The sequence below is a fragment of the Struthio camelus genome, chromosome Z (genome assembly GCF_040807025.1).
Source record: "Struthio camelus isolate bStrCam1 chromosome Z, bStrCam1.hap1, whole genome shotgun sequence".
Lineage (NCBI taxonomy): Eukaryota > Metazoa > Chordata > Aves > Struthioniformes > Struthionidae > Struthio > Struthio camelus.
In genome coordinates, this window is record NC_090982.1 from 60,451,317 (window position 1) to 60,468,713 (window position 17,397).

Consider the following 17,397-nt stretch of genomic DNA (forward strand, 5'->3'; position numbering starts at 1 on the left):
TCAAGTCTCTACACATTGTCGTGGGCAAGACAGAGTAGAGGACAACCCCATCTCACATTTTACATTAGAACGTTCTTTTTTCTTTCACCTTCGCTTTTGGTGATTTACATTCCTTTCTGAATCTCTTCTGAATTTTTCTTTCTTCCTGCTCCTGTGAAAACACAGACTTCTTTTCTTTTCCTCTTTGGTTTTGCTGTTCTACCTCCTGTTCTTTGCTTCAAAAGACTGATTTTACTAGTCACCCACGTTTCTTCATTAGCTGCCTATTCCCTTGGAGACTTCTCACCCTGCGTCCCTCCAGCGATGGAAGATACATGCAACTTTTCCAGAAACAGTTGATGAATTCCCCATGCACCAGCCTAAAGGAGTGAGTGGAGAGCAACACGACACATCTTCCACCCAGGGCAGAAAGTATCTCCTCCGTCCTGGGGCTGCTGAGCGCAGCTCTCCACTCGGCTAATCCTAGAAGCTGCATCCTTGTTTGCAACAGCAGAAGAGTCAGCAAAATGCACCTGCAGTGAGCTGCGTGCTGCTTTTTTCTCCCTGCCAGGTGGCAGGGTGAGGAGGAGGTGTACAGGGTGGGCACGGGCACGGCAGGGAGGCCAGGCTGGAGGGGCGGGTGGCAGCAGTCATCCAGCCGCGAGCGGCCGGGGCTGTGGGAACGGCTTGCTGCCCACCGTCTCAGGCTGCAGCAGCCCTGCCCTTGTGCTTGCAGGAATGCAGAGCTCTTTTCATGACTACGATTATCGGTGGTGTTATTTTAAGTCTCTTTACAGGGGGATTTTTCTAAGTTGGCAAATAGGTGACTTGCTCTGTGTCCCTTGTACTTCCTTTTAAGTGCAATTAATTATTTTAATTAATTAATATTACACCAAGCAGTTTGCTTGGAAGAGACAGCTATTCTGGTTTTTGCACTAATTACCAGTCGGGGTTTCTGCATGACAATACGGCTGCTAATTAATCTCACTGCAGTTCTCACAGAAAGAGACGCTGATAAGAACTTGCCAATTACCATAAGAAAAAGAATGTCAAGAGTCCTGTTGTGTTTTTCTGGCATCCGCTCCCAGCCAGATGAATATCACTATTAAATACAGAGCCAGACTAACTAGCAAGTAGGAAAGCCAATGGACTGTGAGGCTGCAGCAAAAATTACCCAGACGTTATTCATTTAGGAACTAACCGTATTTTGTACGTCTGCTCGCTCTTGTTGTATAACATTGCCTGTTACAGTTTCTGTAAGTGGCAGAGCAGAAAGATCAAGCAGTACGGTGGAGGGATGTGGCGAGCATCCTACTGTCACGATAAGGAGTTTCTCACAGGGTCCCGACATTAAGCAGTGGTGGTGCGAGGCTGGAAGTGGCGTTTCGGCAGGGTGGGTCTGTATCGCCAGGGCGCTTCAGCGGGTATGGTTGGAGCTGTGAGGGCCTGTGGTTGGGGTGGGGGCTGCTTGCTCCAGAGGCTCCCCCCAGGCGAGTCTGAGCTAACACGCAGGGGAGGGGTGCACCGCGCGGTGCCGGGTCCCCAGGACAGCTGGGGTCCCCTGCCCTGCTCCTACAGATCACCCCTACTAGTGATGACGGATGGGGCAGCATCAGGCCCCAGCACTCACTGTGCTTCTCAGGGGGAAAGTGTGCTGCCCGTGCCGGCTTTCCTGCTGCTGCAGATGCTCTGCTCTAGAAAAACTCGAGTAAAACCAGCTGGTTGTGCTACACGATTCTGCAGCCTCAGCTGCATCGGTGGAGCAGATACGTCCATAAAAGTCACACGAGCCCCGGCCCACACCAAGTCAGCGAGGCTGCAGTGAGAGACCGGGAATCTCCTGGCAGGAGGATGGGGCAGGCCCCCATGCTGCTGCTGGCTGGTTTTCATTACCTTGAATTTCTAGAGGGGCCTTTCTGCCCCACTCGACCAAATACTGGTGGTGTTTCTGAACACACGAGCTAGTAACAGTTACTGCAGCTGGTGTGCTTTGCTCTGGGTAACCTATCTGAGATTTGTCCCGCAGTGGGACATATAACTAGTTGATAGAAAGTGCTGGTTTAAGCGATGCTAGGTGGCTGGTTTAGTTTAATTTCTTTTCTTCTTTTCTCTCCTCTCTGTGCTTGCAGGTCAAAAAATTCTTCACCACAGAAGTGACGTCTTAGAAACTGTAGTCCTGATTAATCCCTCAGATGAAGCAGTTAGCACTGAGGTAAGTCAGTCAGAAATATTTCACTGGATTGTCATGAAAGCTCCACTACGTGGGCAAGATGAGAGCAGGTCCTGACAGTGGCTGGAAGGACATGTTAGGAGGGAACATCATCAAAAACCTCATCCTTTGATTTTCTTTCCAATTTCTCTGTCTCATGGTAGAGCGAGGTGCAGGCCAGGCAGACTTGTTCAGCCTGTTCAGCCCTGCTTCCCTTGTAACCCGTTGACCCCCTTTCCAAATAGAGCGGAAGCGACTGTGGTGAGATTGCTTCTGCTTTTATCCTGCCCCTCCATTGCTTGGTAGCTTTGGATGTCCGTTTTCAACATGAAAAAGTGCCTGAAAAGAAACCAGGTCACCTGACAAAAATTTAGAAATTTGGGAGGAATTGCCATCTATATGATGGTCATTCTGCATAGATCTATGTGATCTATCTTTCCCTCAAAAAAAATATGATTTGATAAATGGGCTGCGGAGAGTGCCCTAGAGAGGGAGTGCCAGCTCCTCATGAACTCACTAGAAGAGAGTTAAAGAACTGAGAACGCAGTTGGAAGACGAATTAGAGAAATTTAGCTAGTAAGACTCTGAAGGTTGAAAAAATAGGGATAATTGCATTGCTAGCCAGTGTTGGAAAGCACTGGCTGCGTAAGCTTTCTGTTGGGAAATGAAGTGGCCCTGCTTCTAGTACTTTCTCAGGAATCTAGTTTTTATCAACCTTAGGTAATATTAAACACAAATAGGAGGAAAAACACTAAAAACAAGTGATAGGTTTAAAGTTTTAAGAATTAAGCAAGTCATCTTAATTGACAGCAGCTCATTCACTGTAACAGTGTACTTGCAAATCTCTGACATTGCATTGGTACTTGGTAAGGAGCAAGCTAAGTGGCAGCTCTGAAGTTCTTCATTAATATCCCATCCACGGTGGCTTTCAGAATAAAGAAAGAGCTGCAAAGGCGTGCGTGTGCGGGAGCAGAAAGAATGACTAAAAGTAGGGAAGTGCTGTTTCTGTTGCTGTTGCTTGTCGTTTCTTGGATGGATGACCATGTGGAAGCACATGGTCTGAAGCCGATTAATGACTTCTGAACCTTGGCTTTACTCCTTTGGCTCTGGGAGATGGTTGGCTAGGTTACTGTTAATTTCCTCCCCCTAGTCTTTGGGAGGCAATCTTTGCTTTGCTTTCATCTTGCCAAGCTGGTCACAGCCAGAAGTTACAAGCTGAGATTTACCTTGGCTGGCTAAGCCAGACTCTCACTGGACAAAAGCCAAAAAAGGAGATAAGAAAGAGGCAGGAAAATTTAATCAGGAGTTGGAATAGACATGCTTTGCCCATTAAGACAAGTAGGAAATTTAGTTTCTCATCTCAGGAGTTTTCCAGGCTGCATCTGGGGAGACAGTGATATACTATGGCGTTCTTACTTCATCAGAAGAGGAAATTGAATCTGTCAGTTCAGGAAAAACAAAGGCAAAGATGTTAAAAGAAATTCCAGTGCTGCTAATGTGGCTGGTAATAGCCATATACTGTTGGTTGTTAGAGCATGATTCTACCCAAGGCTTCGGTCGTGTTCAGCCATCTGCCAAATATTTCCGAAAAGAGAGAAGCCCAAAGGGAGAGAGATCACAGCTGCCCAAAGAAAGCAAGTTTCTGAAAACTCCACGAACAGTTGCTTCCTTTTTCAGAAGGCTCCACTCAATTGGTCTAACACATTATACCGTAAATCTTGGAAACTTCTGATCTCCTTACTCTCCTGTCTCTGTTCACAATCTGTGTTTAGCTCAGTTTTGACTGAGGCTACCTACCTCTTGCTGTTCACTTACTTTTAACAATTTGGGACTTAAACCAAGGGTAAAGTTGAGCAGAACGATCATCTTACCACATTTCTTCTTAAATGTAATCATCTTGAAATCAACTGGCAAAATTCTGGTAGTCCCCCAGGAAGCCTTCATTATACCCAGACACACAATTTCTATGTCTCTCAAAGTTCTTGCATGTATCTCGTATATTATGCTCTGTAACCTGCAAGCATTTATTTGCTTTTTTCCCTACCATAGTTTTCTAGCTCTGCGGAGCCTCTTTCACCATCAATTAATAAAATAGGTTGAAGGGGAATTATATGGCAGTCACATATCAGTGATTCACAAGTCAGGAAGTAATTTTGCTGTTGGAAGAGCTGGTGGTTTTATACATAGGTTGGCAGACTGCCCAGAACTGCTGCCAGCAATGAGACAAAAAAATAGAAGAGGAAGCCAGTTCTTCTACGGTTTTAATACAACTAAAACAGACGAGATTTCAGCAACACACATCAGACAGCCAGCTGCACTTATCTACGTTCTTGTTTGAAATAGAAATAGATTGACTTGATCCAGCAAGGATATTGTTGCATTTTTAATCATCTGGTACAATTAGCGATAAACCAGCATTTAGGCCTACTTTTAATTAAAGGAACTTTCCGCCGCTCAAAGTTAAGGCCACTTATTTAATAACAAAAATGAAGTTGCGGTAGAGTTGGGAGCGTCTTTCAGAGCCATACTCTTCAGTGGCCGTTTTCTACTTGTACTAGAAATCTTGGTTGTTGAGCAGAGATTTAGGTCAAGCCTTCCCGGCTCAGCCTTCCTGGCGTGAGAGGGAATTATTTAGAACAATTGATTGCTTAACAATCAATATATAAATTTGAAAGAGTGGCTTACTAGGAGAGCTGAGGTGATTATATTGTCTCCATGGAGATGGAGTTTGCATGCAATATCTACATGTGGAGTTGTTCCAGATGAACTGTTCTCATTTAGTTTAATATACGGATAGTCTTATTCTGGAATCAGTGTCCTGTTCTGGTTTAACTTAATCCTCCCTGAATGGAGGAATTACTGCACTTGAAGTTCATACCTTACCTTAATCTGAATTGATTTTCAGTTTGGACGAGACCTTGGAAATATTTTCAAAGAGTTTATTTAATAATGCTGAATCTTGAAAAGATTTTGTTTGGATTTAGGTTGAATTCAGCCAAAAGAAGAATTCTAGGTACATGGATTTTATTTAGTATTCAAGTAAATTTCCCTCTGGAGAGAAACAGGAATTATTAGCTGTAAATGAGGGTCAAGTAAAGTAAAGAGAATACACTTTGAAATATTTAGGAGGTATTTCAAAATGCAGAAGAAGGTTATTTGTCAGCAACAATCTCCTTGGAGCTGTCATGCATCCACATAATTTACTCATGAGATTTGAAAAAGGTCTTGTGCTGGCACATTTTTAAAAGTTTTAGTGTCCATAGTTAGTGACATCATGACATGCAAATGGTGCGTATGACTGTATCTGAGTGCTTGAAGTTCAAATTCGTGATTGTGGTGAAGCTGAATTGTCCTTTAACTTTGTAGATGATTCAAGTTACAACAGAACAGCAGTCCAAATGTGCCATTTTTCTGTTTGATTTGTGGCTGTTCTTTTAAGTTTTCAGTGACATTTTTGCAACTAAATGGCAAGCAGTGCCACACTTTGGGAAAAGAAGAATAGCCTTCCAAAAATTGAGGCTCTAAGGCTGACAAACACAGTTGTCCCTCATTACCACGTGGGGGACATTTGGCCAAGGTGGCCCTGATACAGCGCTATTAACAGCCACCAAGAGTTATACCAGGAATATGTTTGTTCATTGCAATTACTATTTTGTCATTCAAATTTTATTCTCTTCTGCTCCTTGCTCTTTTTTCCATGCCTTAGTTTATTCACAGAACCTTCTCGCTAATCACTTCTTGTGCCCCCTCTTCTCCCTTTTGCTCCTTCCTCATTGTCTTTGGTAAACAGCACTGTAACTAGATAATATTTCGTCAGTCCTGCGAGACTCTCGTGCAAAGTGAGTTTTAAATTAGGCAAGGTAAACAGCGTATTCTCAGAAAAATATAGCAATGCATGCTAACTCTCACTATTGATGTGCTTCTCTTCTTCACTGTAGGTGCGTTTAATGATCACAGATGCTGCAAGACACAAGCTCCTTGTGCTCACTGGACAGTGCTTTGAAAACACAGGAGAACTCATTCTTCAGTCAGGGTCCTTCTCCTTCCAGAACTTCATTGAGATCTTCACGGATCAAGAGGTGTGTACTGAAAAGTGTCTTCCGTACGTTGTCACGTGAGGGCACAGGTTTTTAGAAGACTAAAAATGGCCATCTCTATTAACTGAGAGTTTGCAGTGATGGCTTGATGTTGTTGCTCCTTACTCTCTGTTACGGACTTTCCTTCAAATCATTTATTTAATTTACTTGAGTTTTGATGTAAATTGGTTAACAAGAGAGTAACATTTTCATTTGGGGAATTAAATTATAACTTTCAGAAACAGAAAACCAAGGAACCCTTAAACAACGGCAGGAGATAATTCTGTGTTTAAAATATACAGGTTGTTCATCTAAGGTGCACATACAAAGCAGTCAAATTGAATCTGACACCAAGTTCTTGCCTGGTGGCAGCTAAGTGATATGTGACATTAAATAAGACAGAGGCTCTCTGTTGAAATGGCTGTAGTTTTTTTACCACCTACCTGCTTGGCTTCTTTGCTGTAGTATTTAAAATTTCACCAATGAGTTCTGTAAATCTTGTGGTTTTCACATACCAGAAATATTGTGCCAAACCATGAAGTCTACCACTATTTAATGCTGTTTGTTTCATGACTTGTTATTTTGTTGCCTTGCTTAATGTACTGTGTCTGAAAGCTCCCATAGGGCAGGAACCCATGGTAAACAAGCTGTCACACTTAATTTGGCTGCTGTGTAAAGTATATATTTAAATGAACTATATGGCTGCATCCTTGGGATTTTAGTTTCCAAATTTAATTACAAGCATTTCAGTGGAGTGAGATTTTGAAGGTTCAGGTCTGAAAACGCAGAGTTTGCAGGAGTCCCAGTGTAACCTTATTGTATCTGTTCGATCCTATTCTCAAAGCCTTTAGTTCAGCATATGGTGGTACAGCTAGGGCAGGAGCTGAATCCCTGGCCTCTGAAAGGGACGTGACCCCTAGAAGTCACCAGCTCGAGTAGTTACAGTTCTGTAAAATTGCAAAGTGCAGCTTCTTGCATCTCTCGCTGGTTAGCAAGACATAATTGCTTTATGGCTACCTGCTGAACTTGGGGCAAATCCTGTGATTGCAGTTAAGAAGCCAAAGTGTTGGCTGGGGAGTGGAGCTGTGATGTTGACGTAGGAGTGAAAGCAGCTAAGGGACGGCCAGCACTGGTGCGCGTGCAGAGCACACTCTGCTGTCGCAGTGAAGGCTCGCTTGGCTGGTCTCTGCTGCGGGCGGCACGCTCACAAGCCGGCAGCATGGTGGTTTTAATGTGGTCCCTTCCAACTTAATGTCTCTGAAGCCTTGGACATTTGTTCACTGCTTCTACAAGATTTCACAAAAGGTAACTATGCAATCAAAGACTGTATTTACCATGCTGCAGGCAGTGTATGCGACATTTCTTAAAGAGTCAGTATACCATTAGTGAGAAATTTTTAGCAGACCACAAATATGAAACAAGGATAGAAATCAGTGCTAGAAAAAAGTGGTTAGTAGTTTTCACACTAGTGGTTAGAAGCATAAATTCCTGTGCTCTGCTGACCCATTAACCCAGTGAAGTTTGATGAATGTTAGTTGAAGTTAATATTTCTGCTCTCTGTCTGTTTTTATTTTTCTGGACCAAACCTGCACTGTGGTAATGGGATGTGCTTACAAATAGGTAAATAAGTATTTTCCTTCACCTGGGAGATTCTCTCATGAAGTCCAATTCAGACTTCCATTCCCTGGCTTCTTCAACTCCCTGCTGGCAATGCCTAAAAATGTTGTTTCCACCTTCTCCTGTGCCAGAACATTGAAGATGTTGCATCCCCCAGCCTCTGCAGCAACAGCTTGCCAATGAAATGGCTCTGTGCAGCCAACTTGCTGTTTGCCATCACCAGCCATAACACCTTTAAAACTTCAGAATTCCTCGACAGATGTATCTGAGTGCTTCAAAAGATGCCCAGGTTCACAAACAAAGACACTTCCTTGGTCCCAGGGTGACCTTCAATCAAAAGACAACAAACAGTTACTCCTCTGCGGTCTCTTTTAGGCTGTGGGAGACTGTATGAAAGTAACTGGGGCTAGTATTGGGATCGAAACCTATGAAGAGCAACAGTGGGCCTCGTTCTTCCTTCCCAGTCACTGCTGAAGTTGATGCAGTGGTGATAATGTAACTGAGATGTCCAAAAGCATTACCGAATAGTTGAGGCAGTGAAAGTGCTTCATTGTGTTATCATTTGAAATACAAATCCATTAAAGCCTTTTCTGAGGCATTCCTGAACTTGCTATTCCTAACAGGTACAATCTTTGCAATAGTTTTTCACCAGCTTTTCCATGGCCTGTGCTACTAGTGGCTTAACACTGTCTGCATTAGGCATGCCAACTTTTAGGAGCAAACAGAGTTTAAAAGCATGAAGCAGACAGTCAAGTATGGTATTTTATAAATGGCTTGGGACTAACCCAAACTTTGACCCAATATATTCAGTGGCCCCATATATTAGCATTCCATCTTGCTAGAAAATTGGCCTTACATGAGAAACAGTCTGTACTCAAGTTATCTTTTTATGTGTGTAGCAGACTTTGATTTATTCATCCAAACGAAGAGATCTTTGTCCTACTTTTGTCTCTCCCTAATAACATGTTTTCAGCCCTTACCAGAGATACGGCGTAAGGAGTACACTCAAGACCCTAAATGCATTTCAGAGCTGTTGTCTGTGCTGAGCGTTAACAGAAGATGCCTGTCCTCTCTTAACTGCCTTTCTGTTCTTTTTTCTTATTTCTGCGATAAACAATAGGAATGGCTCTCCTATTTTCCTTATCTTTTATCCTTTTCTGCATTTGCTCCTTTTGTTTTCTTTTGTTTTGTCCTGTTCTGTTTTTTTCTCTGCTCTTTTCCAGACAAAGCCATGTCTGACATTTGGGTGAGATTTATTTATACTCCTGTCAGATGGTTTGGATACTAAGTAAGGCTGACAAAGAAACATAACAAATATTTGTTTTCTGCTTTATTTTGGTATCGGATGGATTATTTTTGTTTGGATAACAGACACTGCACCTTTATTGAGTTTTATTTTTGGTAGATGCTGAATAAAAATTATGTAACATAGAAAAAGGAAATCTAGACACACACATACAGAGGCCAACAGTGATCTTCTGCAATCATGCATAACATTGTGTGTGTGTCCATTTCTTTTGATGATTCAGTTTGTGGTCCAAGACTTTCAAATTATTCAGCTGTAACATGATCTAAATCATCTTTATGGAGAATGTTCTTACAGCTTGAACTAACAACTGAGTCTCTACAAAGAAGGTTGTGGTATTTTGCAGGATGCTGTGTAGGCATATTTTGTACTGACATTTTATGCCTGAATTACTTTTTTTAAAGAAGAAATTTACGTAATTTGGTGGTGTCTTTGTCAAGATCAAATAGAAGTGGGCTGCATTTACCTAACTTCCTGCTGTTTCAGGAGCCAGACTGCAGAAAGAACTGAAATAGCAACTCCTGTTGGGGAGTACAGCCTGTGTGAGGGGGGTGAAGAAGGGGACCTGCCCCGGGGGGCACTGGCCTCCCCTAGGCTGCAGGTGTTGCCTGAGGGTGCGCTGTTTCCCAAAGGTGTTTGGCCAGCTCTTCTGGGTGGTTTGGGGCAGTGTAGAGACTCGTGAGCCAATGGCAAACACAGTGACACTGCTGATAGTGTTAACCCCATAGTCCTCATAAAAGCTTGCTGTAAAAGGATGGAGGAGGGAAAAGGGAAACCTTGCAGTACTTTCCTCCTTTAGGCATTGAGGAAGGAAACAAGAATTAGCTGCTCCTTTGTATTTAAAAAAATACAGCAGTGGACTAATTATAGCAACAGATTCCCTTAGCTTCTGTGACTGGTGCTCACCAGTGCCAAAGTGAATGAAAAAGGTTTTATCTGGACAGGGGATATTGTATTTTGACATTAATTGTCATTAAAAAAAAATGAATTTACATGCATCTTTTTGTCTTTGTTTTACATCCATAGATCGGTGAATTATTGAGCACTACACACCCTGCCAACAAAGCCAGCTTAACTCTCTTCTGCCCTGAGGAAGGGGACTGGAAAAATTCCAACCTTGACAGACACAACCTTCAAGACTTTATTAACATTAAACTCAACTCAGCTTCCATATTGCCTGAAATGGAAGGACTCTCTGAATTCACAGAATATCTGTCAGAATCAGTAGAAGTGCCATCACCATTTGACATTTTGGAACCTCCAACCTCAGGAGGCTTTTTGAAACTCTCCAAACCCTGCTGTTACATTTTTCCGGGTGGAAGAGGGGACTCTGCACTGTTTGCAGTGAATGGATTTAACATGCTTATCAATGGAGGATCCGAAAGAAAATCTTGCTTCTGGAAACTTATCCGACATTTGGACAGAGTCGATTCCATTCTGCTCACTCACATTGGAGATGATAACCTGCCAGGAATCAATAGCATGCTTCAGCGAAAGATAGCTGAATTAGAAGAGGAACAGTCCCAAGGGTCTACGACCAACAGTGACTGGATGAAAAATCTGATCTCACCTGATTTAGGAGTGGTATTCCTCAATGTACCTGAAAACCTGAAGAACCTTGATCCTAACTTTAGAGTAAAAAGGAGTGTAGAAGAAGCTTGTTTTACTCTCCAGTATTTAAATAAGTTGTCTATGAAACCAGAACCTCTTTTTAGAAACGTAGGAAATACCATTGACCCCATCATTTTATTTCAGAAAATGGGAGTTGGCAAACTTGAGATGTATGTGCTTAATCCTGTGAAAAACAGCAAAGAGATGCAATATTTTATGCAACAGTGGAGTGGTACTGATAAAGATAAAGCTGAATTCCTGCTACCAAATGGCCAAGAAGTAGATATTCCGTTATCCTATTTCACCTCTGTCTCATCCCTGATTGTGTGGCATCCAGCTAATCCTGCTGAAAAAATTATTCGAGTTCTGTTTCCTGGAAACAGTACCCAATATAATATTCTAGAAGGACTGGAAAAACTCAAACATTTAGACTTCCTTAAACAACCGATGGTTACACAGAAGGACCTAACTGGGAACATCGCTAGTCCAGCTGTGAAACAAGCAAAGCTGAAACAACGAACAGACAGCAAGGAGAGTCTTAAGCCTGCTGCAAAGACGCCGCCAAGCAAGACAGTCAGAAAAGAATCTAAAGAAGAAACACCAGAACCACCAAAACCTAGTCCAGCACCAGAAAAGCCTCAGAAAGTAGAAAGCAAAGAAAAAGTTCCAGTTAAAAAAGAGAAACCAGCAAAAGTTGAGACCAAACCTATAGTGGCAGAAAAAGATGTAACAAGTAAAGAAGAACAGTTAGTGAAACCTGAAACGGCTGAAAAACAAGCTACAGATGTAAAACCAAAAGTGGCAAAGGAAAAGCCAGTGAAAAAAGAAGTCAAAGCAAAACCTGAAGAAAAGAAAGAGGAGAAAGAAAAACCAAAGAAAGAGGTTCCTAAGAAAGAGGAGAAAACACCTATCAAAAAAGAGGAAAAACCCAAAAAGGAAGAGATCAAGAAAGAAGTTAAAAAAGAGGTGAAGAAGGAGGAGAAGAAGGAAGCTAAAAAGGAAGTGAAGAAAGAAGCTCCACCAAAGGAAGCTAAAAAGGAAGCTAAAAAAGAGGAGAAGAAGGAAATTAAGAAAGAAGAAAAAGAAGCTAAAAAGGACATCAAAAAGCTTCCTAAAGAAACAAAGAAGACATCTACTCCTTCAACTGAAGCCAAAAAACCAGCAGCAAAGCCTAAACCACAAAAGAAGGAGGAACCTGCTAAAAAAGAACCAGTACCTGCTGGAAAGCCAAAGGAAAAAGGGAAAATTAAGACTGTGAAGAAGGAGATCAAAGTTAATGGAGCGCAAGCTGCCCTTGCGGCAGTTGGAGCCGCTGCCACAACTGTAGCAACAGTAGTCGCTGCAGAAATTACAGCTAATGGAAAAGAACTTGAAGCTGAGAGATCCCTCATGTCTTCACCAGAGGATTTGACAAAGGACTTTGAAGAATTAAAAGCTGAAGAGGTAGAAACAATAAAAGAAACAAAACCTCAAGTTGCACTCATAGAGGATGAACTGAAACTCACTGGCACAGTCCAAAAAGAAAAATTAGATCATGAAGGACCTGCTGAGTCCTCTGATGAAGGCATAACTACCACAGAAGCTGAGGGTGAATGCGAACAGACACCTGAAGAATTGGAGCCTGTGGAAAAGCACAGGGTTGATGACATTGAGAAGTTTGAAGATGAAGGAACTGGCTTAGAGGAATCATCTGAAGCAGGGGACTATGAAGAAAAGGCAGAGACAGAAGAAGCTGAAGAACGAGAAGATGAGGAAGAAAAGACACCGCTAGACACCACAAAACAGTATATGGAGGAAGTAAGAAAAATAGAAGAGAGTTCAGAAAAAATACTGGCTGAAGTGGATGCTAGAATTAAAGATGAAAAATATATTGAAAAGGCAGACTATGAGGCATCAGATGAACGGGCTGAGGAAGACAGGGAAGAAGCAGTGGAAAAGGCAGAAACTGAAGAGACTGAAGAGGAGGAGGAAGACAAAGCAGAAGATATCAGAGATGAAGAGGAGACTGAAAAAATAGAAGCTGAAGAAGATTACGTGATGGCTGTAGTGGACAAAGCTGCAGAAGCTGGTGAAGTTGAAGATAAATATGGCCTGCTCATAATTACACCAACTAAACGCTCAGAACCTCAGTCTCCAGCAGTTGAGCCGGCTTCTTCTATCCACGATGAGACATTACCTGGTGGTTCAGAAAGTGAAGCCACTGTTTCTGATGAAGAAAATAGAGAAGACCAACCTGAAGAATTCACTGCTACTTCAGGTTATACACAGTCTACCATCGAAATATCCAGTGAACCAACTCCAATGGATGAAATGTCTACACCCCGGGATGTCATGAGTGATGAAACTACCAATGAGGAAAGTGAGTCACCTTCTCAGGAGTATGTGAACATTACCAAATATGAGACATCACTGTATTCTCAAGAGTTTAGTAGACCTAAACTCTCTCCACTTCCGGATGCTTTCAATGGATTATCTGAAGGATCCAAAACAGAGGCCACAGAAGGTAAAGACTATAATGCCTCAGCTTCTACCATCTCGCCACCTTCTTCATTAGAGGAAGACAAATTCTGCAAATCTGCCTTCCAAGAAGTATACCGGCAAAAAGAAAGTGAAATCCAAGGCACTGCCAAATTAGAAATCCAAGAAACCTATCCAGAAGATGTTGGTGGAAGACATAGTCCAACCAAGAGTCCAGCTGAGAGTTTGTCCCCTCCATCACCAGTTGCCAGAACACCACTGAGTGAACGGAGTGTGAACTTCTCCCTCACTCCCAGTGAGATCAAGGTCTCAGCTGAGCCTGTGCCCATTGCTACTTTGCCTGACGCACATCAGGAAGTACCTGAGGAGCCCTGTGCAAGCCCTGAAGAGAAAACATTAGAAGTAGCATCTCCCTCACAGTCTGCTGCTGGTAGTGCTGGCCACACACCTTATTATCAGTCTCCCACTGATGAAAAATCCAGTCAGCTTTCTTCTGAACTCACTGAAAAGTCAGGAGAAACTCCAGTTAGCTTTGAATTCAGTGAAGTCAAAGATGAGTCTGCAAAACCCAGAATAAGCCCTATGGATGAGCCTGTGCCAGATTCAGAATCTCCTATTGAAAAAGTTCTCTCACCTTTACGGAGTCCACCACTGATAGGTTCAGAGACCTCTTATGATACATTTTTGAGTGCTGATGTAAAGTCTCCCACCAGAGATTATGAAAGTCCTTCTGAGAGTAAAACTGAAAGAGAAAGATCGCCTGTCCAGATAAGCCCAACTTCTGAAGCCAGCTCTGTGGGCCTTTACCAAGAAAAACAGGATGAAAAAAGCATGGAATTCATGGCAATTAAAGAAGGCTTCAGCCTAGAAAGGAAAACGGAGGATACAGAGCCCAGCAGCTCTCAGTCTTCACTGGTCTTGGATGAGCGGAAGTTAGCAGGTGATCTCTCACCTACTCAAATTGATATCAGTCAGTTTGGTTCCTTAAAAGAAGACACTAAAATGTCAATTTCTGAAGGCACTGTTTCTGACAAGTCTGCAACGCCTGTTGATGAGGTTGTAGCAGAAGATACCTATTCCCATATGGAAGGAGTTGCTTCTGTCTCTACAGCATCAGTTGCTACTAGTTCATTTCCAGAACCAACTACTGATGACGTATCTCCTTCTTTGCATGCCGAAGTTGGATCCCCTCACTCTACAGAAGTTGATGATTCTCTTTCGGTGTCAGTTGTACAAACACCAACAACGTTCCAGGAAACAGAAATGTCTCCATCTAAGGAAGAGTGCCCAAGGCCCATGTCAATTTCTCCACCAGATTTCTCACCTAAAACCGCAAAATCAAGAACACCAGTGCACGATCATAGGTCTCCTGAGCAGTCAACTATGTCAGTAGAATTTGGTCAAGAGTCCCCTGAGCAGTCTTTAGCCATGGACTTTAGTAGACAGTCTCCAGAATATCCTACTGTAGGCACTAGTATTCATCATATATCTGAAAATGGACCAACTGAAGTGGATTATAGCCCTTCAGATGTACAGGAGCCTACTTTTGCACAGAAGATTTCCCCTGTTGAGCAAACATCTTACTCTCAGGAGAAGGATATTTCAGAAATTATTTCAGTTTCTCAAATTGAAGCTTCATCCTCAACTTCATCAGCTCATACACCTTCCCAGGTAACTTCACCACTGCCAGAGGAAACTTTTTCAGGTGCTGTTCCACCCAGAGATATGTCACTACATTCTTTTACCTCAGAAAAGGTACAGAGCCTGGGAGAAAAGCTGTCACCAAAGTCTGACTTATCTCCATTAACTCCAAGGGAATCCTCTCCTCTATACTCCCCTAGTTTTCCGGATTCACCTCCTGCAGTCACAGAAGCAATGTCAGCGAGTCACGCATCATCGTTGTCGCTGCAAGTGTCCTCTGACAAAGCATTTGACTATCAAGCTGGCACATTACAAGAACCACTAACAAAGCATAGTCCAGAATCTTTAGCCTCTCCGGAAAAAGAAGATTCGGAGAAAAGTAGCAGGTCACCAGAAGAACTGAGTTACTCTTATGAGGCAACTGAGAAAACTACAAGGTCACCAGAGGATATTAGCTACTCTTATGAGTCAATTGGAAAACCCACTAGATCACCTCAGGCCACAGATTATTCCTATGAGGCAACAGAAAAAACTACAAGGTCACCTGAAACCACAGATTATGCCTATGAGACAATGGGGAAAACCGTGAGGTCACCTGAGGCCACAGATTATTCCTATGAGAAGACAGGGAAAACCACCAGGTCACCTGAGGCCACAGATTATGCCTATGAGACAATGGGGAAAACCACCAGGTCACCTGAGGCCACAGATTATTCCTATGAGAAGACAGGGAAAACCACCAGGTCACCTGAGGCCACAGATTATGCCTATGAGACAATGGGGAAAACCACCAGGTCACCTGAGGCCACAGATTACGCCTATGAGACAACGGGGAAAACCAGCAGATCACCCGAGGCCACAGATTACTCCTATGAGACAACGGGGAAAACCAGCAGATCACCCGAGGCCACAGATTACTCCTATGAGACAACGGGGAAAACCAGCAGATCACCCGAGGCCACAGATTACTCCTATGAGACAACGGGGAAAACCAGCAGATCACCCGAGGCCACCGATTACTCCTATGAGATAATGGGGAAAACCACCAGATCACCCGAGGCCACCGATTACTCCTATGAGATAATGGGGAAAACCACTAAATCACTTGAGATCACAGATTATTCCTACGAGAGAATTGGAAAAGCCACCAGATCACCTGATGCTGTGGATTACTCTTATGAGACAACAGGGAAAACCACTAAGTCACCAGAAGCCATTAGCTACTGCTATGAGACAGCAGGGAGAACCACCAGGTCACCTGAGGCCACGGCTTACTCCTACGAAACAACTGGAAAAGCTACCAGGTCACCTGAGGCCACAGATTACTCATTTGAGACCACTGGAAAAGCCACCAGGTCACCTGAGGCCACAGATTACTCATTTGAGACCACCGGGAAGGCCACCAGGTCACCTGAGGCCACAGATTACTCATTTGAGACCACCGGGAAGGCCACCAGGTCACCTGAGGCCACAGATTACTCATTTGAGACCACTGGGAAGGCCACCAGGTCACCTGAGGCCACAGATTACTCATTTGAGACCACTGGGAAGGCCACCAGGTCACCTGAAGCTACTAGCTATTCCTATGAAGCAAGTGGACATTTTACTCCAGGAAAATCATTAGCAGAATCCCGTCAAGATGTTGATTTATGCCTTGTGTCCTCCTGCGAATATAAACACCCTAAAACCGAACTTTCACCCTCATTTATCAACCCAAATCCCCTAGAGTGGTTTGCAAGTGAAGAACAGTCTCAAGATCAAGAAAAGCCATTAACTCAATCTGGGGGAGCCCAGCCACCTTCTGGTGGAAAACTGCCAGCACGACAGTGTGATGAAACACCCCCTACGTCAGTAAGCGAGTCTGCGCCATCTCAGACGGACTCGGATGTTCCTCCCGAGACTGAAGAATGCCCTTCCATCACTGCAGATGCTAACATTGACTCAGAAGATGAGTCAGAAACCATTCCAACAGATAAGACAATTACGTACAAACACATTGACCCTCCGCCTGTCCCAATGCAAGATCGCAGCCCTTCCCCTAGGCACCCTGATGTCTCCATGGTTGATCCAGAGGCTTTGCCTGTTGACCAGAACTTGGGCAAGCCTTTGAAGAAGGACCTCAAAGAAAAGACAAAAACAAAAAAGCAGGGTACTAAGACCAAATCTTCCTCTCCTGCTAAGAAAAGTGATGGTAAATCAAAACAAGTGGCTTCCCCAAAGCCAGCTGTAAAAGAATCTTTAGACAAAATTTCCAAAACAGCTTCTCCAAAAAAGAAGGAGTCTGTTGAGAAGGCAACCAAAAATATCTCAAATCCAGAAGTAAAGTCTCGAGTGGAAGAGAAAGACAAGGATACCAAGAATGCAGCAAATTCAACAACATCCAAGTCAGTGAAGACTGCAACTACAGGTAAAGACAGAGAGGAGCTCCCTAGTGTTAAGGTTTTCTTAGTTGTTGCAATTGGGTTAGGTTGCCTTTATAT

General features: G+C 43.2%; 1 protein-coding gene across 1 annotated transcript in view; it reads left to right on the top strand.

Moving 5' to 3' along the window:
- Nucleotides 1-17,397, top strand: part of LOC138064568 (microtubule-associated protein 1B-like) — a 73,745-nt gene that overhangs the window by 49,228 nt on the left and 7,120 nt on the right. The window contains exons 3-5 of the mRNA XM_068927802.1: nucleotides 2,109-2,191; nucleotides 6,127-6,267; nucleotides 10,214-17,324. Coding sequence (XP_068783903.1) covers nucleotides 2,109-2,191; nucleotides 6,127-6,267; nucleotides 10,214-17,324 — 7,335 coding nt within the window. The remainder of the gene's footprint in view (nucleotides 1-2,108; nucleotides 2,192-6,126; nucleotides 6,268-10,213; nucleotides 17,325-17,397) is intronic.